This window comes from Anabrus simplex, chromosome 2 (assembly GCF_040414725.1).
Source record: "Anabrus simplex isolate iqAnaSimp1 chromosome 2, ASM4041472v1, whole genome shotgun sequence".
NCBI lineage: Eukaryota > Metazoa > Arthropoda > Insecta > Orthoptera > Tettigoniidae > Anabrus > Anabrus simplex.
This window is the reverse complement of record NC_090266.1, coordinates 137,959,395-137,985,667: the sequence shown is the minus strand read 5'-3', so window position 1 is coordinate 137,985,667 and position 26,273 is coordinate 137,959,395. Positions and strand designations below refer to the sequence as shown.

General features: G+C 39.0%; 1 protein-coding gene across 3 annotated transcripts in view; it reads right to left on the bottom strand.

The window, feature by feature from the left end:
- LOC136862705 (coiled-coil domain-containing protein 77) overlaps positions 1-26,273 on the bottom strand; it is a 216,034-nt gene that overhangs the window by 146,682 nt on the left and 43,079 nt on the right. For 2 of the 3 annotated variants that reach the window (XM_067138914.2, XM_067138917.2), the window contains 2 exons: positions 20,393-20,555; positions 11,553-11,736 (listed from right to left, as the gene is read on the bottom strand). In XM_067138914.2, coding sequence (XP_066995015.1) covers positions 11,553-11,736; positions 20,393-20,555 — 347 coding nt within the window. The remainder of the gene's footprint in view (positions 1-11,552; positions 11,737-20,392; positions 20,556-26,273) is intronic. The other variant, XM_067138915.2, reaches the window with a different exon arrangement.

Sequence of the window (26,273 nt, the reverse complement as noted above, 5' to 3'; positions counted from 1 at the left end):
AGCTATGGACAGCAGGGATATACTGCGATAGTTGCCACATAAGCTACGATCACCTTTCTTGAATATGATGACGATGATAGCAGCATTCTTCAGGTCACCAGGGACTCGCTGAGTTTCTCAGATTGAAAGGATTAGTGGGAAGAGTCTTGTCTTTAAGGAGAGGCCTCCCCCTTGAATCAGCTCCATTGGAATGTTGTCAAGTTCAGGTGCCTTTCTGGGTTTTAATTTTTAAAGAGCATAAAAAAAATTCACGGTACGGCGTTGGCATTGCCATCCATGGCTGTGGGGTCTGTTGTGGAATATCTCGGGGAAGTCCTCAGCTGTGGCAGTGTTGCAGTTTAAAAGAGTGGAGAAGTGTTGTTTCCAGTGTTCCAAGATGTCCAAACTATCAGTAAAGTGGAAGCATTGTCGGCTGATTCACGATAAAAATCATATACAGCCATGTACATTACTCACAGAAGAAACAGTTGATAACATCGAACATGCTCTGGAACATTCCCTTACAAAATCACTTGGACGTCGTTCTCAGCATTTCCTATTCCTCTGATCAAACGGTTATAAAGTTGCTGAAAAGAGCGAGTAAATTTACTTTTAAGTGTTTATAAGCTACATTATTATTATTATTATTATTATTATTATTATTAGTAGTAGTAGTAGTAGTAGTAGTAGTAGTAGTAGAAGAAACTTGCACGACAATTGCAGCAGCAGACTTTCTCTGACTCCCGTTCTTCGCGGTCACCAGCTAGAACCAATCAGCCGTTATACGTGGAGTGGTCCCATGAAGGAAAAATTACCCTGCATTACCTAACACTGATGAAATTTGTCAAAGTATAACCCATAATAGGGCAAAATATGCTGAAGAAAAAAGTTCCTCAAATGCAACTATGACAATAAATAAATAAATAAATAAATAAATAAATAAATAAATAAATAAATAATGCCTCATAGAAATAAACAGCACACACACACAATAAAATGCCAAACGAGTAATACTGCATAAAAACAAGAACAGAATAAGAGATCTCACCTCAAATATATAGCTTCAATCCTGTATCTTCAATCTCCAAACCAAATGACAGACAAAATATGTTCACTCAAACCGACTTTCAAAGAAAAGTAAATAATTTTTTTAAAGTCAATTTTGAAACACAGTTTTAAAATATAGAGAATTCTGGAATGAGTTTCCGCCAATAGCATCTGTCACACGTGGTCCTGTATGGTACAGTAGCACATGTGGCAGTCGCAGGTCTGAAGCAGTCAATCCAAAAATGGCTGGCGGAAGCGAAGGACCTATAGGAGTTTCATACCACTGCACTGTTCTCACTTCACTGCAAACAAAAGCATTTATTTACTGCTTTATTTAATTAATTAATTAATTGCTACCCAATTTATGGGTTAAGGTTACGAGAAACCATACCATACAAGTCTTCAGTCTGTATTTATACACAAATTTAGCTATTTCACATCAGATTGTAAATGTAGCTCTCCCCCATTGCAATCATTATCAATAACACCGCCGTCCGTTCCCTTAATATTATTCCTGGATTCTGTGACCATCAGGCAATTTTCGCAAAACTGACCCATATGAAACCATCCCCCAGACTCCATACAAGAACAGCTTATAATATTTCCCGAACAAACTGGAATGATATATACACATTACTATCAAACCGCCTCCCTGTTCTCACTTCAGATTTCACCGGCAGTACAGACATAAACAAGATATGGCAAGACTGGAAGAAAATTTTCTTCCAATGCATAGAAGCAACCACACTAATAGTAAATATAACCAGCAGACGGAAATCTCCATAGATTACAGAGGAGATAGTACAAGAGGTTTTAAGAAGGGACCACCTGTACGAGAAATGGAAAAGAAACCCAACCGATTGTGAGAGGGAGAAATACAGGCTGGTTAGGAACAAGGTTAAACAATCTATCAGAGATGCCTACAATTCTTCTCTTCAGTGTCTTAACACCAACTCCAAGGAACTGTGAGCTTTTCTCGGAAGTAAAGGTTGCAACAGAGCTAGATCTGTATTTAAGCATAACGGTACAGCAGTCTCCACACCACAAGAAATTGCAAACACCTTCAACAGGAAATTTAGAAATAACTTCCCTGCCCCTACTGAGGAAGAGAACATGTTCTCTTCAAGGACAACATCTACCCTTCCCTTCCCTCTAACCAAAGTGTATTTCTCAACAAACGTAGTAAAGGAGAGCCTTCTGAAAATAAGATCACATGCTGCGACCAGGCCAGACTGAGTGCCAACAAGAATTCTCAGGAACTGTGCAGCTGCCTTGGAGCCCTCTCTTTGCGTTCTCTTCAACTATTCCATGAATACCTGATCTATGCCTGTGGAGTGGAAAGAAGCAAACGTAGTCCCGGTTTTCAAAGATGGAGGCAAGGAAAACTTACATGATTACTGCCCAGTTTCGATAACATCAGGGGAGCTTTAAATGTATGGAATGTCTAGTTATTAAATGTATGCTGGATTTTCTCAAGGAGAGAAACCTGTTGAACTCAAACCAGCACAGCTTCATTCCGGGAAAATCCTGCACAGCACTTTTAACGAAAGTCATTGATGATGCAGTTCTCTTTGGAGCAGACGGATGTCTCACAAATAGACTGTGTGACTCTGGACTGAAGCAAAGCTTTTGACCAGGTGTCAAATGAAAGACGTCTATTAAAACTTAACTACGGAATCCAGGGTAAACTGCTGGCACGGCTGAGGTCATTTTTGGTGGGTCGAACGCAATGTGTTGTGTACGGAGGAGCTGAATCAGATCAAACCACAATTACTTCTGGAGTAATTCAAGGCAGTATGATAGGGCCCCTCCTGTACAAGATTCAAGGTCTCGACTTACCGGATTGTGTAAATTCGACCATGGCGCAGCATGCCGATGACACAGTCATTTACAGAGCCATGATAAACGATGATATTGTACAATTCCAATCGGATATGAATAGTATAGCTCTGTGGTGTGAGGTAAATAAAAATGTATATAAATACGAGGGGCGTACTGTATTGTTTTACACTTTATTTTTTGTACGTCTGGGTATGGTTCACATTTCAGTTTTGAAGGTGGTGATGTGTAACTAGTGTCTTGTTCCACCGTTTGGTAGCAGCACACGCAGAGGGGCCAACAAATGCACTCATCATAGCCATTTCATAACAACACTGTCAGCATGGAAAGCAACCGTTAGGAACAGCGCTATACGATTTGGTTCCTATGGAAAGAAGGCATGACCACTGCAGAAATTCACGGCGCTTGGTGGCAGTCTGTGGAGAACATGCGCCGTCATGGAAAACGGTTTACAACTGGGTGCAAGGTTGGAAAACAGGGCTCATGGTAATGGAACTGTGGCTCATCACCAGTCACAAGCCTAGCCATGAAGTCGGCTTGATCTTGATCATGGCGTAGCAAAAGTTCTCTGCACACATCCACACGTCTCTGCTTTTAGTCTGCAGACAAGAGTCTAGGCATCCACGTGGATGACAATTTCCCCAACTGTAAGTGGCCGTGCACGATCCGCTGCAGGGTGTTTCGGCTAATTCTCGTGGCTGCCTTCATTTCCGTAAATGCGGTGCATTTGTTTTCTTGGATGGCCTGTTCGACTCGGGTAATGTTGGCTGGTGTTGACACAGTCACATTACTTCCAGAACTGGTTCCCTTGTCCACCAATGTGTGCCCTGTTTTCCAGCCTTCCACCCAGTTGTAAACTGTTCTCCGTGACGGCACATGTTCTCCACAGACTGCTACCAAGCGCCGATGAATTTCTGCAGTGGTCACGCCTTCTTTCCATAGGAACCAAGTCGTACAGAGCTGTCCCCGACGGTTGCTTTGCATGTTGTCTGCTCCTACACTGACAGTGCAATTAAATGGCTATGCGAGTGCATTCGTTGGCCCCTGTGTGTGTGCTGCTACCAAACGGTGGAACAAGACACTAGTTAAATGTCACCACCTTCAAAAGTGAAATGTGAACCCTACCCGGGCGTACAAAAAATAAAGTGTGAAACAATATAGTACGCCCTTCGTATTAAAAAATGTAAATATATAAGACTAAGCAGAGCTAGACAACCACTCCAGAACCAGCCTACTCTAGGTGGAATCCAACTACCGACCTCTAACTCCAACAAATTGCTCGGTATTCACATTACAGACAATCTAAAATGGAATAAGCACGTGGAGGAAGTGAGGTGTAAGGCATACGGAGCGCTAGATTTTGTCCGTAGATCTCTCTCAGGAGGAAAAAGTACAGCCCTATGTACAGCCCCTGGTGCGGCCCATATTCCTGTATGGTCTTCCTTCCTGGCCCCCAACGACAATGGAAAATATGAGGAAACTAGAGGGAGTCCAGCAATGAGCAGAATGTTTAATTAACGAACACATCCCTTTAAACACAGCCAGGTCATTGCCTCCAGTGAACTCGTTATGTAAACAAATAGACGTAATGCTTTTTAAGAAATCCCTGGCAGACAATACATTTCCACCGCATGCAGCTTAATTTCTGCTCTGTTAAGAGAGGCCAAGGAGTTACTTTTGTCCCTCCCCTCGCCAGAACAACCTCATATTTAAACTGATTTTACGGAGGTCTGCTCATATCTGGAATCTTTTACCATCTGAGGTAAAACTGCTTCCTCTTCCTCGCTTCCTCAGCGCAGTAAAGAAAATGTAAATAGAAATAGAAATCCATATGTGATGTATATAACTTGTATAAATTACAATCACGAGAAAGATGTGTGCAAATACAGTTGAATGTGGGCGAATGTGTATGCATCCGTGTGTGGGAGGGATTGTGAACGAGTGTGTATACAGAGGTATGAGGGAGGGTATAACTGACTGGGCCTTCTTACTCTAATAAGTACGGAATAAATCAAGATAATTATTATTCTAAGAGCACAGTGTTTGGAGCGTAAATATGTAAATTTAAAATTGTCTACATGTATGTATATATTCAGTAGAGTTTACGTAAACATATGTGGGGATGGAGGCACTTCTGTGGGCTTACCCTTTATCCATCTACCACCCCTAAATTGTGCATCTAAAATTTAAGGAAAATAAATGATGATATATTAATATTATTATTAATAATAATAATAATAATAATAATAATAATAATAATAATAATAATAATCTTATTCATTTAAGAAAAGACAATTTAATCTTTAACGCTTTGCAGTCCAATTTTCTGTCACATGTTCCAACAGTCTGGTCCAAATTAATTTTGCACATTTTTACCTAGTCATATTAAACTCAGAACTTTTATTAGTAAACATAATTATATTATTACAATTATGATGTTCTATAAACACGAGTCTAGTAAGTTACTTACAGCTTTACGCAAAAGTCATCAGTGCAGGAGTGAAAAATAACATAAAAACTGAAGTGGAGTGATGCAGCTAGGAGGAACCTGAGGTCCTCTAGTTTCTTGACCTGACGAATAACTTAGTCTAGGAGGCTCACTATCATGAAATGTTACATTCTGGTAAACACTAATGTCGTTTGTATTCCCATTTGTATGTGCGGAAGTATTTTCAGCATCACTGTAACTCATTTATCAACACTGACCTGAGAAGCGCCATCATTGCCGTGTGCCGTATCCCCTCCTCCACCCGGTCCATTACCTTCGTGCATCTTCTTACTTTTGTAGCAGTCACTTGAATTTCCTCTTCTGAATCTTCAGAAACAGCTCATGATGGTCTGGGATCATTTCATGGTTTTTTACGCACTGGTACAGTCGCTGAAGTTTCACGTGCAATATTGGTGTTCACTACACCTTCATCTTCACTTGAAAGTTCTCTAAACTCATAATCTAATTCAAAGAAATAATCATCGCCACTGTTCTCTAAATAAACGTGCATATGTATTTCTTCATCATTCATATTTGCCGCTTTTATATCGCAAATTCAACTGAGACAATTCGCATTCACAGATGAACACACCTTGTACAACACGTGTGCAGAACTACTCAATGTAAACAAAACACAGCCGACAGGCCGTGGGTAACCATGACGATACATGGCTACATATATATCGTATTATTTCCGTGAAGATAACAGAATGGCTTTCTTGGTGCACAAACATTTCCTCTAGAAACTTCAGGGATATCGATCGACCTCAATCAGGTCAAAGAACATCAATAAATAACTTCTTAAATAGAATGAAACATAATGTCGAGGTGACCTCGACGATGGACCAGTTCCACGATGTCGTGGTCACCTTGACGTTGGACCGGAAAAGGTTAACATAAAATGTGGTTAAGTGTAAGAGGGCCAAGAGCCTTAACTTCACCACTTATAAAGGCATAAATAAATGAAAACAATGGCAGTAAATCTGATATTCATATCAAGATTGATCCACAAACAATTTAAATTAAAAAGGATTGTATAAGAGATTTCGTAAAATACGAATGGAGCATTTCAGGGACAATAAGGCAACCTTATAACCTTGCTGTTTCTTCAGACCAAAACTTGTGCAACAAACAGAGAAAATTTTTGGAACGGTACTTCGACACCCTACTAGCAGCCCTGTAACTGTGAAATAGTTGAGACCATAGAGGGTCTCAAAGTAGTTTGTAGTTGGCTGGTAGATATCCTCCTTCTTTTGACAGACTGCCATTGGCTGATCTTTGTCAGATACAAACCAGAAGATGGATCAATAATAAATCCCGATCTGGTTTTCCTGTAGATCGCTATGATACCAGTTCTGCGTGTACTTCGATTTTCTGTAACACAGTGGACTTTCTCAAACACTTGTTCTCAGCCGGCGTTAACAATATCTTTCTCTTGATCAGATGGTGTCTTGTATTCTGCAGATTTCAGCCATCTGTTAGGTGATGGATATTCATCATATAGGACTACATCTCTGCTATGAGTTCGTAAGTGGCACCATTTTTGATTTCCCTGTGTTTGTAACATACCTCTTATTTCACTGGAATCAATGATCAGTTGAGGTCTTGGACAGCATTATTGTACTCATTAATGGGTCAAATTAAATCAAGTCAAGTCAAATCAAATGAAATCAAATCAAATCAAATCAAATCAAATCAAATCAAATCAAAATAAATAAAATAAAATAAAATAAAATCACTTTATTTGCAAATGAGGTGTCTACCTCGGAGGCAAATGATACACAAAAATACATATCAAACACCAAATTTTAAATTAAAAAGATTATATATACAAGTTGCTTTACGTCGCACCAACACGGATACGTCTTATGGCGACGATGGGATAGGAAAGGTCTAGGAGTGGAAAGGAAACGGCCGTGGCCTCAATTAAGGTACAGCCCCAGCATTTGCCTGGTGTGAAAATGGGAAACCATGGAAAACCACCTTCAGGACTGCCGACAGTGGGGTTCAAAACCACTACTTCCCGGATGCAAGCTCACAGCTGCGCGCCCCCCACCGCACGGCCAACTCGCCCAGTAAAATTAAAAAGAAAAGAAGGCATTTTCCTAAAATACAGTAATATACCATTTACACTAACAATTTTACTATTAAACAAACAGCTCATCCTTAATAAGTTTATATTATTTACAAAATTGTACTCATAATAGGCGGTGTGAATAAAAATGAGCACGCACTCTTTACTCGCGAATTTAGAGCAGGCACTCGCAATGAGGTGAATAAAAACCGCCTGTCGGTAGCAGTCACTCACAGCAGACCTCTGACCTTGAGCACACACTCCAGTCGCTCGAGTAGCAGAGTGGCTGCTCCAGATTTCTGGTGAATAAAGATAAAGCAGGCACTCTTTTCGGTAAGCACCTGGTTATGTTTCCTTGAGCTAATTCAGTAGGTGACTCCAAATTATAAGAGTCAAGTTCAGTGGCATAGCAGAGGTTATGGTGGTGGTTATTCGGAAAAGAAAATTATAAAAACTTCGCAGAGAATCATCTCAACTTGATTACAGAGAGTTATAAAGGTCCAGTAAGGAGCATGCTGAAGAGTCTCCGTGGCTCAGGAAGCAGCACGTCGGCCTTTCACCTTTGGGTTCCGTGGTTCAAATCTCAGTCACTTCATGTGAGATTTGTGCTGGACAAAGCGGAGGCAGGTCAGGTTTTTCTCCGGGTACTCCAGTTTTTCCTGTCATCTTTCATTCCAGCAACACTCTCAAATAGCATTTAATTTCATCTGTCAGTCATTAATCATTGCTCCACAGGAGTGAGACAGGCTTCGGCAGCAGGCACGATTCCTATCCTCGCTGCTAGGTGGAGGCTTCATTAATTCCATTCTTGACCCGGTCAGATGACTGGAAACGGGCTGTGGATTTTCAAGGAACATGCTGAATGGTTAACGGAGCATTTCCTTGGGCACTCCAAAGAAACAAGAGGTGGCGCACTAACAAATGAAGAAAACATGTAAATCTTCTTGCGTTATGTTGGTGACCCTGGGTTTCAGAGTGGAGTTGGTGAAAACATCTTGGTGCACTGTGTCAAAAACATTTTTGCAGGTTTTGACATGAACAGAAATGAAAGCAGATTATTAGAAAAAAATTCCAACAAATGTTCCTTAGATGTAGGAAGCACAGGCTAAGTGGCAAGAATGTTTTAGCTTCCCTTATGCTGTCGGAACTGTAGACTGTACTCATGTTCAAATTCAAAATCCACATGTTCATGGGAATGACTACATTTAGGTAAAAGGTGTCCCTAGCATTAATGTACAGGCCACTTGCAATGGAAAGGAAGAATTCAACCAGTGTAGATATATCATGGCTGACTGTCCACGATTCCCAAATCTGGAGGAACTCCGATGTTTGCAGAGGTATGACGCCTCTGTTGGAAGTTGAAGGGATGCCAACTTATGCAGATCTTACAACTTGCTTTACGTCTCGCCGGCACAGATAGATCTTATGGCGACGATGGGATAGGAATGGTTTAGGAATAGGAAAGAAGCGGCCGTGGCCTTAAGGTACAACCCCAGCATTTGCTTAGTGCGCAAATGGGAAACCATGCAGAACCACCTTCAGGGCTGCCGACAGTGGGGATCAAACCTACTATCTCCCGGATACAAGCTCACAGCTACGTGCTCTTAAATGCGCGGCCAACTCGTCCGGTCCTGCAGATCTTGCTCCTTAAAAATTACATTCAATTGTCAAGATATTATTTGCATCATAATTAACTTTTGTTATTTACGTTATATCATTTTCCTCAATTTATTAATGTCGTAATATTTAGGCTATGGGTTTCTATCTTTCAGATGGCCGATGGTAGGGTTATTCTCCCCCTGCATCTGATTCATCAGCCGCTTCTCCCATTATTTTAGCGATATGCATTTGTTTCCCATACGCTTTAATTCTACTTTATATTTCAGTCTTGTTTTCATGTTTTGTCATTTTTTACCAACAGTTGTTGGACAGAAATGTTTCAGTTAAATTTAGAAAGTAGTTCACACTGAACTGCATTTATTGCACTTGTGTTCTTGTGCTCCTTATCCAGTAGCTGTGACTTTGAAAACAGAATTGTATGCTCCTTTAAAATGGAGATAAAAGCGGACTGGAATTCCACATTGTCTTCTGGCATGTTTAGCATTGAACTATCCGGAAGTCATCAAAGTATTATATACATGGCACGTGCACGACCTTGATCAGTGACACCGAGTGGCTGCCCCAGACAATCGAGTTTACGCTGTGTTTCCGCTCTACATTTTTATTCACCACAAATGCAGAGTGGAAGCTCATCAGTAGGTAGACACTCAGGCACTCAGCGAGCACACGCTCACTTGCTTAGAATCATTTTTATTCACACCACCCAATATCTTCTGTACTTACAAACACAATCAACTCGTATACAGTATGTGGAATCACTTCAAATAATACTATACAACTGCTACAAGATTTAAATTTACATTGAATTTTTTTTCTTTTACCTATTTTGGTATCTATCATGCATAACGACCTGCTGCATCTTAACCAGAGTCGCTTTTGCCACCGCTTTTCAGAGTTCCTGAAGGGCCTTCACAGCTCTCTACGTTGGATATCTGCAGCGTATTACGGCACTTAACTGAACTGTATTAAGCTGACTGTGCAGGTCTCAAAATGCAACTGTGCTTCTGTACATTCACTCCCTAAGTTTTCACTTCGGTCCACATCACCTGCCGTATCTCCGGGCTCGAATGCTCTGCAACACTCAAGTAATGTCATCGTGCTTGTGATTGGCACTTCTCTCATACTCGGAACTATAAAACAGCACTACCTGGATTTTATTTAGTACTTCGCCGGGTGAATCTTGAAGGAATGAGTGAGCCAGCAGTTCCAGCTTGCAGTAGTTAGGACTTGCCTGATGATTTTACATAGTTTGCGACAATTCTACCCTCCTGTCACTTTCACCATGGACTTGTGCTGTGAACTTATAGTATTCACTTTTTGATTTCCTTAATGTGAGTGACTCCTGACACTTTTTTAAATTGGTTGTTGATATCTACAAATTTACTATGGGGTGACAGTCCAATGACACATGGAACTTTCTTTCATCAAAGCTGTGAATGTGTAACCTCAGTTACTCACTGTGTAAAATTACTGCCATGGAAACAAACTTTCCAGGTCTGTAAACTCTGAAATCATGTTCCTGGATTTAAATTTTATTGTAATGTTTTTATACATTCTAGGATTGCATTAGTTCAAATTAATAATCATTCAGCACTCTGCTCAAGGAACTTACAAATCTAGCTACCTTATAGTCTCCAAAGAGATATTTTTTTGCTAGCGGCTTTACGTCGCACTGACACAGATAGGTCTTATGGCGACAATGGGATAGGAAAGGTCCAAGAGTTAGAAGGAAGCGGCCGTGGCCTTAATTAAGGTACAGCCCCAGCATTTGCCTGGTATGAAAATGGGAAACCATGGAAAACCATCTTCAGGGCTGCCGATAGTGGGATTCGAACCTACTATCTCCCGGATGCAAATTCACAGCCGCGCGCCTCTTCGCGCACGGCCAACTCGCCCGGCCCAAAGAGATTATCAGATCCCAGTATCTATATTGCAAGTCATGAAATTGTCAAAACTTTAACCTCCTTGATCTGTCCTTTTTCGATTGAGATATTAACTTGGACAGCTGAACTGTTTCCAGCGATAAGTTGATCTATTTCTCTGTTAAACACCTTTCTTATTGGGTTATGTTCAACATCTCTTCAATCTGCGGACTGAGGAAGTTTCCTAATTTTTTTCTTTCTTCTAAACCAAGAGGTTTCATTACATCAGTCTGCAAAGCCCATTGAAATGTATGTATGAACTAGTCTTAAAAATGATGCAGTGGTCACGATGTATGGACAGAAAGAGTGTGCCTCAGCGCTCCATCAATCTAAAGCAAATATGGGAAGGTCAACAGAAGAAAAATATTTCAAGACAATAATGCCTTTTTATTTTAGGAGCTACAAGTCTCTCTGGCCATTAGCTCAGTAACATATAACAAGTTGCATTTCATATCATAAAACTTTCACTCTTCACTGCTATCATGGAGGGGGTATTGTTACTTTGGATATGAAGATAGGTTGTTATATTAAACATAAATGAAAATGAGTCAACAGTATCAGGAAGTGGCATAAAATACTATACCTTTATCACCTTCATTGTCGCTCTCCTGATGTTCCATAGCTGTGATTCGTGGGACCCTTCGAGATACACTTAAACTATGACAGGTATTAGGTTGAACTGCTCCTGGTCCAATAGCAAGTTCTGATATTGAAAAATGTTTAGCTATTACCCTCTGTTCCTCCTTCTTCTCAAGCTGTAAAAGAAACTGAAGGCAAAGAAGTCAGATATCTGTTATGTTAAACTTGAATGAAAAGCAGACATATGAGCAATAACTGTAAGTCCTGAAGACATAAATTCACCTATTTACAATTTATTTTGTATACTAATGCCTTTCGGCAAGCAGCTTGCTGGTACCTGCCAATGAACTAAGTGTCTCCACAGTGCTATATTTGAAACTACCCTCGGGTTCTTTCACCATCAGAGTTGCAGCCAACAAACAATTAGAATGCGCCTCCAATATAAGCCGTCATATCTTACAAAATAATTAAACAAACTGAAAATTCTGTGTTGTAATTAGCACACACACATTTTACTATTAATGACGCTCCATCGAACCATGAGGTCTGATTAAAATAAATTACAACATGTCTTCTCAATTTGCATATTACAGCTACCACTAATTGCACAGCACTATTATATTCTGCATATAGATGTTCCAGTGGATGGAGCTGCAATAATTTAACAGAAGAAACTTTGTCAACTTCATCACATCAATTTTAATTCTGTCATTTTTAACACATAGGATGGCGTGTACCATCTTAGAGTAAATTACTCTGGAAGTATAATCTACTAAACAAGTCCATACTAAAGAAGTAAACTACTATGGTAGTTATTTACTCTGGAAGTAACGTCAGAGAACTGAAGCACAATTTACTCTTCTAGTCACTACTATAGAAGTAGCGTTCGTTAGTCATGGAGTGGTGTTGTGGTTGTGTGTCTTCTTTAAAGAAATGGATAAGGTTATGTGTGATAGGAAGCAGGGGGAAAATGTGAGCAAAAAAGATAAATGCTTGTTAGTAGAGATAATGTAGATATAGAGGATATAGAGTGTAATTAACACGACATAAAGATGCTGGATAAAAAGATAAATGTATGGAAAGCCGTAACAGAAGAATTCAATGCTTTGAGTGATGGAAAATGCAGTGAAGAACTTAATATTTTGTGGAAGGACTTAAATGCAAAGGCTAACAAGCAGAAAGCCATGGACACGCAGGGGAAAAAAAATTGAAACTGGTGATGGCCCACAGACAATGCACGTTGATGATGTTTCAAAAATAATTAGTGAAATATTGTCCCAGGTGTTCGACACAGTTTATGATGATGCAGTAGCAGCTAATCACATGGAAGACAACAACAATAATAGGCTTATACATGGAGCTGATGACACTTATGCTGGTGATCTGTATAATTAAAAATTCCGGGAAAACAAGAAGTTCCATTGTAGAATTCATAGAAAACCCATTTTTACACTGACCACAATACAACATGACTCCTTGCACCCTATTTCACAAAAGAAATCCGCTTACTATAGTTGCATCAACAGGGCCTTTGAAATACCATTAACAGAAAAAGACAGGAAGGAGGAACTAGCTTACATTCGCCAGCAAGCCCTTTTTAACGGTTATAGTTTAAAATTCATCAATAAAATCATTACTAAGTGCAAATATCAACAACAAATAAAATTAAAGCAGCAATCGGAGAAAGCAAAGAGGTACGTCAAATTCGCCTTTAATAACCCGAGGATCTACGAAATAAATTTGTTTAAGAAACACAACACCGAAGTAGCATTCTCAACTAACAACAACATGAAACATAGATTCTTCAATCAAAACAAGGTCAATAAACTGAAGGACGACGAATGTCAGAAGTCAGGCATTTATAAGCTGATATACAATCTGTGTAAAAAAAGGACAGAATTCAAGGGTTACTAAAGATTTTGAATCTGGGGGAATGCCTGTGGAGAAAAGAAGGGGAGACAGAGGAAGCTATGCCAATAAACCAAAACGTGAGGCCATCTGTAAATTTATTGAATCGTTTCATGCTAAAGAGCCGCACTACTGCAGTACCAAGTCAGCAGTACATACGTACCTGCCATGTGAACTGAATATCAAAGAAATGTCGATACAATACAATACTACTGTTAAACCTGAATTGCAGGTAAAGCACGCCTTCTTCAGAAAGATCTTGAACTGTAACTATAATATTGGTTTCGGAAGTCCGAAGACTGATGTTTGCTCAACTTGCTCACAACTAGACGAGGAACAAAAAAATTGCACATCAGAACATGCAAAAGTTGACCTGCAGACCAAGAAACAAGTCCACAAGTTAAAATACAGTGCATTCTATGAATATTTACGAGAAGAAGTTGAGTCTATTCAGTCTGTTTCCTTTGATTGTCAGAAGAACATGTTACTGCCCAAGCTAAATGACTAAAATGCTTACTTCAGCAGGCAAATAAATGTGTACAACTTCACTGTAGCGTTTGGAAGCTCTAAGACGTTACTGATGCACGAAAATGTGATGATCTATTCATGGAATGAAGCTGACTTTCATAGAGGTGCAAATAAAATTGCAAGTTGTTTGTTTCATGCTCTTAACAGCATTGATCTGTCACAAAAGAAAACCATACACCTATTTGCAGATGGATGCGGTGGACAAAATATAAACCGCATTCTTGTGGGTATGGTTAGTAAGTGGCTTCTATATGCACCAGTGAATGTGAAAGAAATTGAAATTTACTTTCCTGTAGTTGATCATTCGTTTTTACCACCTGACGGGGTGTTTGCACGTATAGAGAAAGCTGTGTGAAAAAGAGAGGTTATCCTTAAGCCAGAGGTATACAACAATATTTTCAGTGGACATGGGAAGCTTCTCCAGCCTGGTTGTGAAGTACCAATATTTGACCAGAAGGCTGCTGTTCGAAATGTTTTAAAACCTGTTGGCTTGTGGCATTTTCAGTTCAGTCCTGCGGAAAGATTTCTTTCTAAAAAGGAAGAAAAGCAATATATTGGTACAAGGGGAAGTTGCTTACCATTGCACATTTGGCCAGACAAAGAGTGTGTTAAGGAGAGGCAAAACCTTTTCCGGACTGGTTCCACAGTTAATCGAAAAAGGCAATGTTCCATTAAACAATGTGAAAGTGAAGGATGTGTGCAGATTGGTTGAGAAACATTACGGGGCTAGATGGAAGGAGCTTTCAGATCTCCAGTTTTATGTTTCACTGGAAACACCACAGACTGAACATCGTTGTAGTACAACAGAAGAGCAAGAGGAAGAACAATACTGTGAACCAAGAGATGATTCCATATCCTTGTTGTATTAGATTGCAATAATATGATTATGTTTTTATTCTTCAGAGACAAATGCACTGCATATTCTCAATGAACATTTAAACATTTGAGAAAATGAAATGTCGTATGGCATTTAGTGCCGGGATATCCCAGGACGGGTTCGGCTCACCAGGTGCAGGTCTTTCTATTTAACGCCCGTAGGCGACCTGCGCGTCGTGATGAGGATGAAATGATGATGAAGACAACACATACACCCAGCCCCCGTACCATAGGAATTAACCAATTAAGGTTAAAATCCCCGACCCGGCCGGGAAACGAACCCAGGACCCTGTGAACCGAAGACCAGTACGCTGACCGTTCAGCCAACGAGTCTGACATTTAAACATTTTATACTGTACTTTATGTTTGCAATTCGTTTTCCATCTCAGTGTGCTACAAAGATGCTAGTAAGTTTAGTAAAAGTAGTTTCTTTGAGCATTAGACAGTAAGCGTATGTTTGCGATATCCACGTTTACTTTCAAACCCCGCCATGTCCACCTGTGACTTTCAAAACCCACTATGTTCAAGATAAATATTGCCCTAGTACAAAAATGTACATATAAAACTGCATAAATTTTGTGTATATTGTTCAATGTGAGCTAATTAAAATAAAAGTAAAGAACATGTTAAAAAGGAGTGTAAAATGCAGTCATGGCAGTTATTTTCGTTTCCTGAAACCTGATTTTCTTGGAGATAGGGGTTTTTGAAACTACAGGACTCATATGAAACACACTGTAGACACACCAAAGTAAGGGAAAGAGCGAAAAGCTACCCCTGCACGTTCCAGAAGATGCGTTCTTTCATGACGCGGAGGTATTTTGAATTTAAATTACTCTGTAAAAGACTATTTATTTTAAAATGTAAAGGCAGTTTTGAATTAAAAGTCTGAATTTCGGAAATTATCCGTATTTCGAACTAAACAATTTAAATAACATGAAAAACCGTACCTCATGTTTCCGGGAACGAGAGCTTCTTCAAATTAGGCGAGATTTTGAATTAACCCATTTCGAATTATCGAGGTTCTACTGTACTACTACTATCCTTGAACGTCAGTATGTAGACGATGTTATATTGACAAACTCAGAAGATGATCTTCAGCATACCCTGGATGCATTTAACGAGGCATATAGGAGCATTGGTCTAGACATAAACCCAGTAAAAAGCAAATATTAAATCAATCTGCACCAACCTGTAATGCTGCTGCTCCTGCTATCATGACTGATGGAATTAGTTTAAAAAATATCTAACACTTTCCCTATATGGGCAATCACCTTTCAACAAATGCAAACATTGACTATGAAACTCAATATTGCCTCAAATGTGGCAGTACAGCCTAAGGTCGTATGCTAATTAGGGTGTATGGCAACCATAACATCAGTACTCAAACTAAGCTGTATGTATACCAAGCTGTTGTTGTTCCAACTCTACTGTTGTGAAACTTAGGTTACATACAGAAGGCACTTACTATACTTGGAAAAATACCATCAATGATGCATTAGAATTCTAGGAATAAAATGGCAATACAAATGCACTAACGCAAGAGTTTTGGAGCAGCCTCATACAACCAGCATTGAGGCACTCATAATAGAACACCAGCTTCGATGAACAGGTCATGTAATTCGCATGCCTGAGTCACATCTCATAAAACAAATCATGTACTGTCAGTTGAAGGTCGGACAGAGAAAACAGGGTGAGTAACGAAAACGTTATAAAGACATTCTGAAGGCGAGAATTACCCTGAAAATTGGGAGGCTGTGGTATCCAAACGTACAGAATGACATTGCCACATCCATCAAGGGCATCTATCCTTTGAACTACAGCAGAGGAAACTTCTGGCCAACAAACGCAATGCTAGGAAAGAGTGTATGAATAGCACAAGTATCAATCCTCAAAGACCATGGATACCAAAGACACTGTGTGCCAACATTGTGGAGGAGTCTGTGGTTCCAGAATTGGATTATACAGCCATCAAAGAACTCATGTGATTTGTATTTTACCTTTGGAAGAAGTGTCATATCGACTGAAAATAACAATTAAAAATTTCATTTCACTGACCTGTAAAATGGGATGCCTACTTATCTTTTGCTCAAGATCCATACTCCAAGGTGAAAAAGATAGGCTTTCCAAAATGCAAGCAGAAATGGGGTTTTTACATCTAGAAACTATGGAAACTAATAACAACGGGTGACAACAAAAAGCAAACGCTCTACAAGCCTTGTCAGGGTCAAGGACGTATGGAATTTCTCACGCAGGGATAAAAGAATTGTCAAGAATTTCATTTTGGTCCGTATTGAATCGAAATTTACAGTTATAGATAAGGATAAAGGTTTCCACCTGATCCATACAATAAAAGAGTGAAATAATTAAAATATCAAATTTATTTTCTGTCATTTTGGGACCGGTTTTGGCACCTTCCTGTGACATCATCAGCCTAGGAAATTGTTGCAAGGTTTTTTAAATAGCTACATGAAATACTTGTACTAGTGTAAGAACATGAACAGAGCCTTCTATACTCTATACTAAGTTGTAAATTTTAGAATTACATATGTGACTTAAAATCTATGTAATTAAAATACAGATACTAAATTAATCCTTGTGGGATGATAGACACGTCATGAAACATTTATATATATTTTTAAAGCTTTTTGCGTTATCTATTTGTTGTAACTGTTTTAAAACTAATTACAACACCCAGTTTTGATAAAATCTTTCTTGTGGGGCAAAATTCATACAACTATAAAGTATGTACCAGTACAACTAGCCTTTAAGAGTAATAAGAGCATTGCTGTATTGGATCTCTGTATTGGATCAACATTGAAATACAGAGCTAATACTTATAGCACATCATCAAATTAAGCTGTTTTAGAGCAACTATACAAGGACTGTGACATTAGATCTTTTATTCTAACGGAAGAATACATTATAGATGGTTCTTAGATTATATATTATGAGGAACTGTTTCATGTTAAAAAATGAACTATGAAAGTTATTTTACCGATGTAAAGATAACACTATTCTACAAATCAGTTGTTAGTTTAGTATTTTGGAAAGTGCCTAAGGACATAAATTTCCAAGGAATGCTCTTATTACTCTTTAAGGCTAGTTGTATACTTTGTAGATGTATGAATTTTGCCCTACAGGAAAGATTTTATCAAAACTGGGTGTTATAAGTAGTTTTAAAACAGTTACAACAAATAGATAGTGCAAAGAGCTGTAGAAATGTATATAAATGTTTTATGACGTGTCTATTATCCCACAAGTATTAATCTAGTACCTGTATTTTAATTGCATAGATTTTAAGTCACATATGTAATTCTAAAATTTGCAGCTTAGTATAGAAGGCTCTGTTCAAGTTCTTACACTAGTACAAGTATTTCATGTAGCTATTTAAAAAAACCTTGCAACAATTTCCTAGGCTGATGATGGCACAGGAAGGTGCCGAAACCGGTCCCAAAATGACAGATAATAAATATGTGACATTTGAATTATTTCACTCTTTTATAGTATTGAACAGGCGGAAACCTTTATCCTTATCTACAACTGGGATAAAAGAAGCTCTATGGACCCATTCACTCCTTTTCAGGAACTCTGAAAGCTGCAAATAGTGCTGCTGTCCTTAATGTCAGTTAAGACATCAAGTCCATAACCTTGGATGGCAGCCCCACCAACTTTCCTAATACAACAAAATCCTTCATAGTTTGGATCCAAGAAAGGCTCCTGGATCAGACTACAGTACATTCCTGTAGAATTCATTCTAGATGGAGACTTACCTCAGGAAATTAGTCTTTTATTTGATCATTTTTATATGATAAACCCATAATGTACCTCCTAACACAAAAAATTCCCAATAATCACCATCTTCAAAAAGAAAAGTGATCAAAGAATCTGTGATAATTATCACAGCATTTCCTCGCTTTCCAGAGCAGAACCAATTTTTCATAGAATTGTATGGAACAGACTCCAATCTGTCTCAGAGAAGAACCTTAAAAAATCTCACTGTGGATTTCATACATCTAGAAGCACAACATGATATTCTGTGGAAGACAACGGCAAGAGATGTCCAGAGAGCAACAAAAACTTCTGTTCTTAGTGTTTTACAGACTGGGAAAGGTTCTTGGTAATGTGCGTAGACATTCTAAATTGATGATTTTAAGGCAATTTTGCAGCCATGAACATTTTGTGCAGCAAGTCGGAACACTTCATGAAGGTACAGTTGAACAGGTTCTGTATCAAATGATATTAGAGAAGAATTCCCAGTCACTAATAAGCTTAAACAAGGCTGTGTCATTGATCCTATACTTCTCACCGTGTGCCTTACAGCCATACTCTACAAGACATCACCGGCTAACAACATAGGTGGGGAAATATGCATCTGAATGGTTTGGTACAATGTCAAACACTCAGAAAACTAAAGTGCTTGAACAACCTGCCCTAGGAACTACTTTACAAGGTCTTAATATTAACATCTCAACACATCTCTGGAATAAGTAGAACACTTCTCCAATATCACAATATCCTCTTGAGATGATGTACTTTGGAGAAGGACGTAAAAAATAAAATCCATGCTGCCCATGCCACTTTTAGATGTAATTCCCATTAGGTTTCCCTGAGCAAAGAACCGAGGATATGCACCAAACTGATGATGTCTCCAGCTGTTGTCATTCTAACATTACTATATGTATGATAAATCTGGACCATCTACTGCCCGACACCAAGATACTGGAACGCTTTCACCAGTAAAAGCTACGGACCATTATGAACATTAGACGAGAGGGTTATGTAACTAATGTGACAGTTCTTAAAGGGACAAAGACGAACAGTATAGAAAGATCCATCGTCTTGTCACCAGATCAGATGGACTGCTCACATCCAATGTATGAATGACAACCACTCCCTCGACAAATCTTGTACAGTAAACTCGCAATGGTATGAGGCCTTGTGTTGCTCCTCTTAAGCACTACAAAGATCAGCTCAAGAAGATAATGATGAGCACAGGCATAAACCCAAATATCTATCAGTGACTACATATTCTATGCAAGGATTGGCCTGCTAAGTCATAAATGGCACCATCATAGATGAACAAGAAGTATTGGTGCAAAACGTATACTGGGATACAAGTATCAGCCGTAAACAATGTCAGGAAGTAATCTAGTATCACAAAACACCCTTTGCAGAATGTCAGCCGAAGACAATAATGCAAAATTGGTAAAGGTTCTGTTACTGCAAAAATTTCTCATCATCATCATGAGCAGTCAATGAATCAGATGTATACCCATTTTGGATGATCATATCCCTTGCTTTTCTTGAATGGGATGGACAAATCTTTGCAATGACAGCCAAGTAACATACCCACTTTTAAAGATGACGATTATCTTTCATATACATTAATTCTATTATTCCTGTCATTCCTGAATGTTATAGGTCTACTATGTTGCAATTCCCCTACAGTCATGTGACTCCTATGAAAAGCAACAGAAGGAAATTGGTTTTATCCCTAGTTTTTCATACTAGTGTACGTTATCATTATTATACCTTTAGCTTTTCATTCTCTGCATGAAGACGCAGTAATTGTTCTCGTTCCGCTGCCAAACTTTCTTGAAGATCACTCACTACCTTCTCCAAATTTGAAATATTTGATGTTTGTTTCAATAGTTCCTTTTCTAGTTCATAATTATGCACGGATACTGCTCGGCATCTGTAATAAATTATTTTAGAGTTAGTTTACACATGACAGGTAAATTAAGTTACATATGGAAACAAACACATGTAATACCTGGTCATGAATTGTTCAGATACATCCAAAGAATATAAACTATATGAAATACTGCATCATGACCATTATTCCATGTTTAATGTCGCACTAACATATCAAAGGTTTACAGCAACACAGAGATGGGAATGGACTAAGACTGGAAAGGAAGCATCCGTGGCCTTAATCAAGGTACAACCCCAGAATTTGGCTGGTGTGAAAAATGGGAAAGCCAGGCTAAGTGGCTCAGACGGTTGAGGCGCTGGCCTTCTGACCCCAACTTGGCAGGTTCGATCCTGGCCAAGTCAGGTGGTATTTGAAGGTGCTCACATAAGTCAGCCTCGTGTCAGTAGATTTACTGGCACGTAAAAGAACTCCTGCGGGACTAAATTTTGGCACCTCGGCATCTCCAAAAACCGAAAACGTAGTTAGTGGGACATAAAGCCAATAACATTATAAAAATTGGAAATCATGGAAAACAATGTTAAGGACTGCTAACTGTGGGATTCAAACCCATGCTGTCCCGAATGAAAGCTCACAGCTGTGCAACCCTAACCGCATGGCCATGCAACACTAGAAATCTGGTAACAAAGGATATGCAGGCACTTCAGGGCTATATAATGGGTATCATCAAGGAATCTCGTCCAGTCCTGACAGAGGTCTCCAAAGATGACTAATTGGGCATATGTCCGGTCTACAAAAGAAAGTGTCCTACCTTGCTGTCAGCATCAAATGGCTTGGTCTCTCCCTCCTAAAACAACACATAGACAGTGAATGAAATAATAGCGAGATAGCTCACTTATATACTAGTCAGGTGTAATATGAGCAGAAGCACACCCGACAACAAACATCAACATGGCCTCTCCTTTTGGGAACAGTGGTAGAGGAATGGGAGGTTATCTACGCTGTTACATACAGGCTTTGTAGAAATTCCATGTCAAAGGTAGGAACAATTTATTTCATCACACATTGGTCCAAACTATTTGTACTAGCAATCATTCTTGCTACATTTATGTCTTACTTCTCATTTATGAATAAGATATTCTAAGTCCACCCGTCTTTCACTCCCACACGGTAAAGACAGCCTGAAAACAGACCACTGTAAAGATAGTCTAAACATACACAAATGTAAATGATCCGCCAATTCAATACACTATTTAATCAGATAAATTACCCGACAGCAAATACCAGTGCATGTATCGTCTACTCTGTGGACATCTTCAGCTAAATACCATCAGTATTAACACTGAATTATTAAAATAGAACAATGGAATTAAAATCCATGGGGAACTAGTACCTGACTCGTTAAATTCTGGAACCAAACACCAAATTAAAATATGAATAGAAAGTGCATCTATCAAGTCGTAAAACATCACACATATTACTGGCAAGCTAATCACCAAAAGTCTTAAAATTGTTCTTTGGCACAAGGTCTTTATGTAGTGACAACCAAATTACGTTAAGACTTATAATATGTAAAAATAGCCTCATCCGAAAGTTGACTTCTTTCTTACAGAATACTGCTGATTGCAACTGCGAGCTCACTGCATTAGCCATAGCTGCACCTTCAATCAATCCCACTTGCTATTCAACCATCAAGGGAGAATACATGTCCTAAATACCTGAAATGATCAACCTGTTCCAATTTTGTATTCCTGACCTGACATTCAATTACCTTAGGTTTTATCCCTACTGACATCACTTTAGTCATGGAAGGGCTAATTTTCACTGTACCTATTTTCAAGTTTGAAGAAATCTGACTGCAAGCTTTCAGCACAGTCTGCCATTAAGACAAAGTTGTAAACATAGGGCAAACTGCTTACTACACTTCCACCTAACTAAATCACCCCTACCACTTTATACATTTCAGTAGATGATCCATGTAAACTATGAACAACAAATGTCCAAGATTATACCCTTGTCTAACCTCTGCAAGTACCTTGAACTAAGAACTCATTCCAACAACAATTCTCATAGTAGCCCAATTGTCAACACAAATGCCTTTGACTGCTTTTAATAATCTACTCTTAATACCATAATCCCTCAATACAGATAACATCTTTTCCCTCGGTGCTCCTCATTTACCTTCTCTAGATCTACAAAACAAACGTAATTGTCTATTCCTCTAACCCGCCAATGGTCGCTAGGATGAAAGTTACGTGAGTGGTCGCGCGCTGAGCAAAATGCTCACAGTATGATACGACATGTTAACATAATAAATACCAACCGATTTCAAGCGTAAATGTATTAACACGTTAAATTAACATAAGAATAAATCTCAAATAGTTATAAAGACCACTAAAATTACAAATAGTAATAAATCTCAAATGTTTTTAACTGTATCTGGAAAAAACATTTCCCAACTTTCTAAATTAGTGAGTGGGTCTTTTCCAATGCCATTTACACAAGGAGGATGAGTCACTATATTTTCAGCACAAGTACGTGAACGTGGATTTCTTCTCTGTGAAAGTCTGCCCCACTTTGTCACCTTATCTTTCCCTATATAAACATTGTCACTAAGCACGAAATTTTTATTTACCTCCAACATAATTATGTTGTTCGCCAGCTAGAGATTGTTCTCCAGGTTCGGTTCCATCACGTTCTTCTGGCTCGGATTGTTCAGTATCCGCAATATTTTCACTGTGTTCACTTGTTCACAGTCCGAGTCACTGTTTTCGCCCTCGAGTTGATCAGTAGGAATTTCATCAAATCAAGCTAAAATGTCACGACTTGAAGCCATCGTCACGCACTAATTATACAACACATTAATACAATAAGTTGCAAAGAACTGTTTCAACTATGAAACAGCATACAACAATAGCTAAACTATTACACACACAGAAATTAGCGCCAACGTGACTGGTCGCGCGTGCAGCAAAATGCTCACCCTTGACCGTCGCTGGTAAGTCCTCCCTCTATGTCCCTTCTCAAGGTCACAGATGTGCGTTTCAATGCATCTGTCCTTCTCTCAGAACTGCAGTGCGAAGGCACACCAGGGCTCAAGTTCGAAACTACATGGTGTTTAAAAGAGCAGATGATTTTCTACTACCGTGAGCATTTTGCTGATATAGCGACCACTGGCAGGCTAATAGCATTTTTCAGTTACCTGGTGCATACTGAAAACCTGATCTTGGCAGTCCCTCTGTGGTCTGAAGCCACATTGATTTTCAACCAACTTACTCTCAACCACCGATCGCACTCTTCCTTCCAAAATACCAGTGAGCACCTTGCTTCTTGTACTAATCAATGAAATAACTCTATAGTTGTTGCAATCCCTCCTGTTCCCTTGCTTATAGATAAGTGCAATTACTGCTTCTGGCAATCAGAATGTACCTTACTAACACTCTATCCTAATCTTATTACACTGTAAAGTCATCTAATCGCTGCCTTCCCACTTCAAGTGTAATTTCAGTAACATCATGGTCCTCCTCTCCACAAACTCAGTTGTTCATGACGTCAAGAGAAATGTTGAGAAGAGTTTTAACACGGGAATAGCCACGCTGGGTAAACTGGGCCCGATGCAGAGTATTTTTGTCCTTACTTCCTGCATAAATTAAAGATCTGAGTACCCTCTCCCAGTAGCTGCCAGAAGTTCTTTCTAGTGCAGCGCGGCACTATTACTCATTAGTTACGCTTAGACATTCACAGTGTATGGTGTTAATGGGGTTCATAGGGCCCCATGTGACTAGATACGTAACCTAAAATTATCTGACGTCTTTGTTGACTACTGTTCTTCTTTGCTCTAAGTTTAGTTTCATTTACTATTGCTTCTGTTAAAACTACATGTATTTGTGCTTGAGAAGTGATTTCATTGTTTTCTAGTTCTGACAATGGACAACACTGAAGAAGAAAGGATTCACCACATGCTGGAGTCTGAGCTAAATAAAGAAGATGATGAGGTGCTAGGAGGAAATGAGGGTGATTTGGAAGAAGAAAGCAATGGAACAAAGGTTAGAAAAGAGGACAGCATCATCGAGCAAAGCGTTTCTGAAACAGAACACGAAGAAGAAATAGACGACAATAACATGATGCTTACTACAAGATATAATCATGTTGTGGGAGAGGACGGTTTGTATGAACGGTGTACAGATGAACCACATAAGGAGGTTCGAACTCGCAGTCACAACATAATAACCCATTTGCCTGGAGTAAGAGGAAGTGCCAAAGAAGCCGATTTTCCCTATAAGGCTTGGGTGGTGGTGTTTTTTACAGAGAAGATGGTAGATAAGGTAGTGGAGTACCGGTACGCAAACAAGTATATTAAAAATATGAACCAACATTATCAGCGAGAACGTAATGCAAAAGACAGAGATCCCATGGAGATGAAAGCACTATTTGTTTTCTTTTTCCTTCCGGAGTCTTAAAGTCTCTCACGTAAATACTGATGATATATGGACTGATGATGGAACCAGAATAGATATATTTTGAAGTGTTATGTCTCAGCGTAGATTAAGGTTTCTGCTCTCCTGTATTAGTTTTGATGACAAATGACATGAATGAAACGAAGAAATATGATAAAATGGCCCCTATTCGGGAACTATTTGAAGAATTTGTAAAATAACTGTAAACAGCATTAGTTATTAGTGAATATGCGACAACTGATGAACAGATGTGGGTTTTCCACGTAGGGTGTTCCATCAGACAGTTCATAAAAACCAAACCTACCAGGTATGGCATAAAGGTTTTTCCACTGGCTAATGCAAGAATGTTTTATGTGAAAAACATGGAAATATATTGTGGACAACAACCTGAGGGCCCTTTCCGTGTTAACTCATCTCCCGGTGAAGTTGTGAAAATATTAGTGGGGCCTATCTACAACACTGGTTTGTGAGTATTCCCCTAGCAAAGGGTCTAAAGGGGGAAAAAATTGACTATAGTGGGCACACTGCAGAAAAACAAAAGGGAAGTTCCTCCTAGTTTTGTGAACACTAAAGGGAAAGATGTTGGTTCGAGTCAGTCTGCATTCAGTATGTCAGGGGTAACACTTGTCTCATATGTCCCAAAGAAAGGAAGAGTAGTGCTTTTGATGTCCACAATGCACAGTGATAAAGCAATTGATGCAGATGGCAACAAAAAAAACTGTAATAGCAGCATTTTACAATTCAACAAAGGGAGGAACTGATGTTGTCATTGGTAGTTACACAGTTTCAAGAAAGTTAAATTGATGGCCCCTGACTGGGTTCTACTAATTGCTGAACATTAGTGATATAAATGCACAGATAATTTATAAGGGAAATGTTGATAATCAGCTGACCAGGTGGCAATTCTTGAAGGGCCTTACTAACGAGTTAACTTCTGATTTTATGAAGCATCGATTAATATTTCCTTCCCTGCCTAAACAATTGTGTATGAGAATCAGTGCAATTGTAGATGGAAAGGGTGAAAGTGGCATTGACAACATTGCCCAGCAGGCAAAGAAAAAGGAGAGGTGCAAATTGTACCCAAGTTGGAAAGACAAGAAAACAAGGTCTGCATGTTCCCTAAGTAAAAAAACATGCTTGTGGTGAACATGGAAAATTTGTGTTCAGTGTTTTACAGAGTAAACATTGTGTTAAAAGCATTTTAAAAATGTGTTGCATTAATGCTTGACAACCTATCTGTCTACTATCAGTTATCACAAGATAACATTTTTTCAAGTTTGTGTATTATAGTTGAACATTGTCA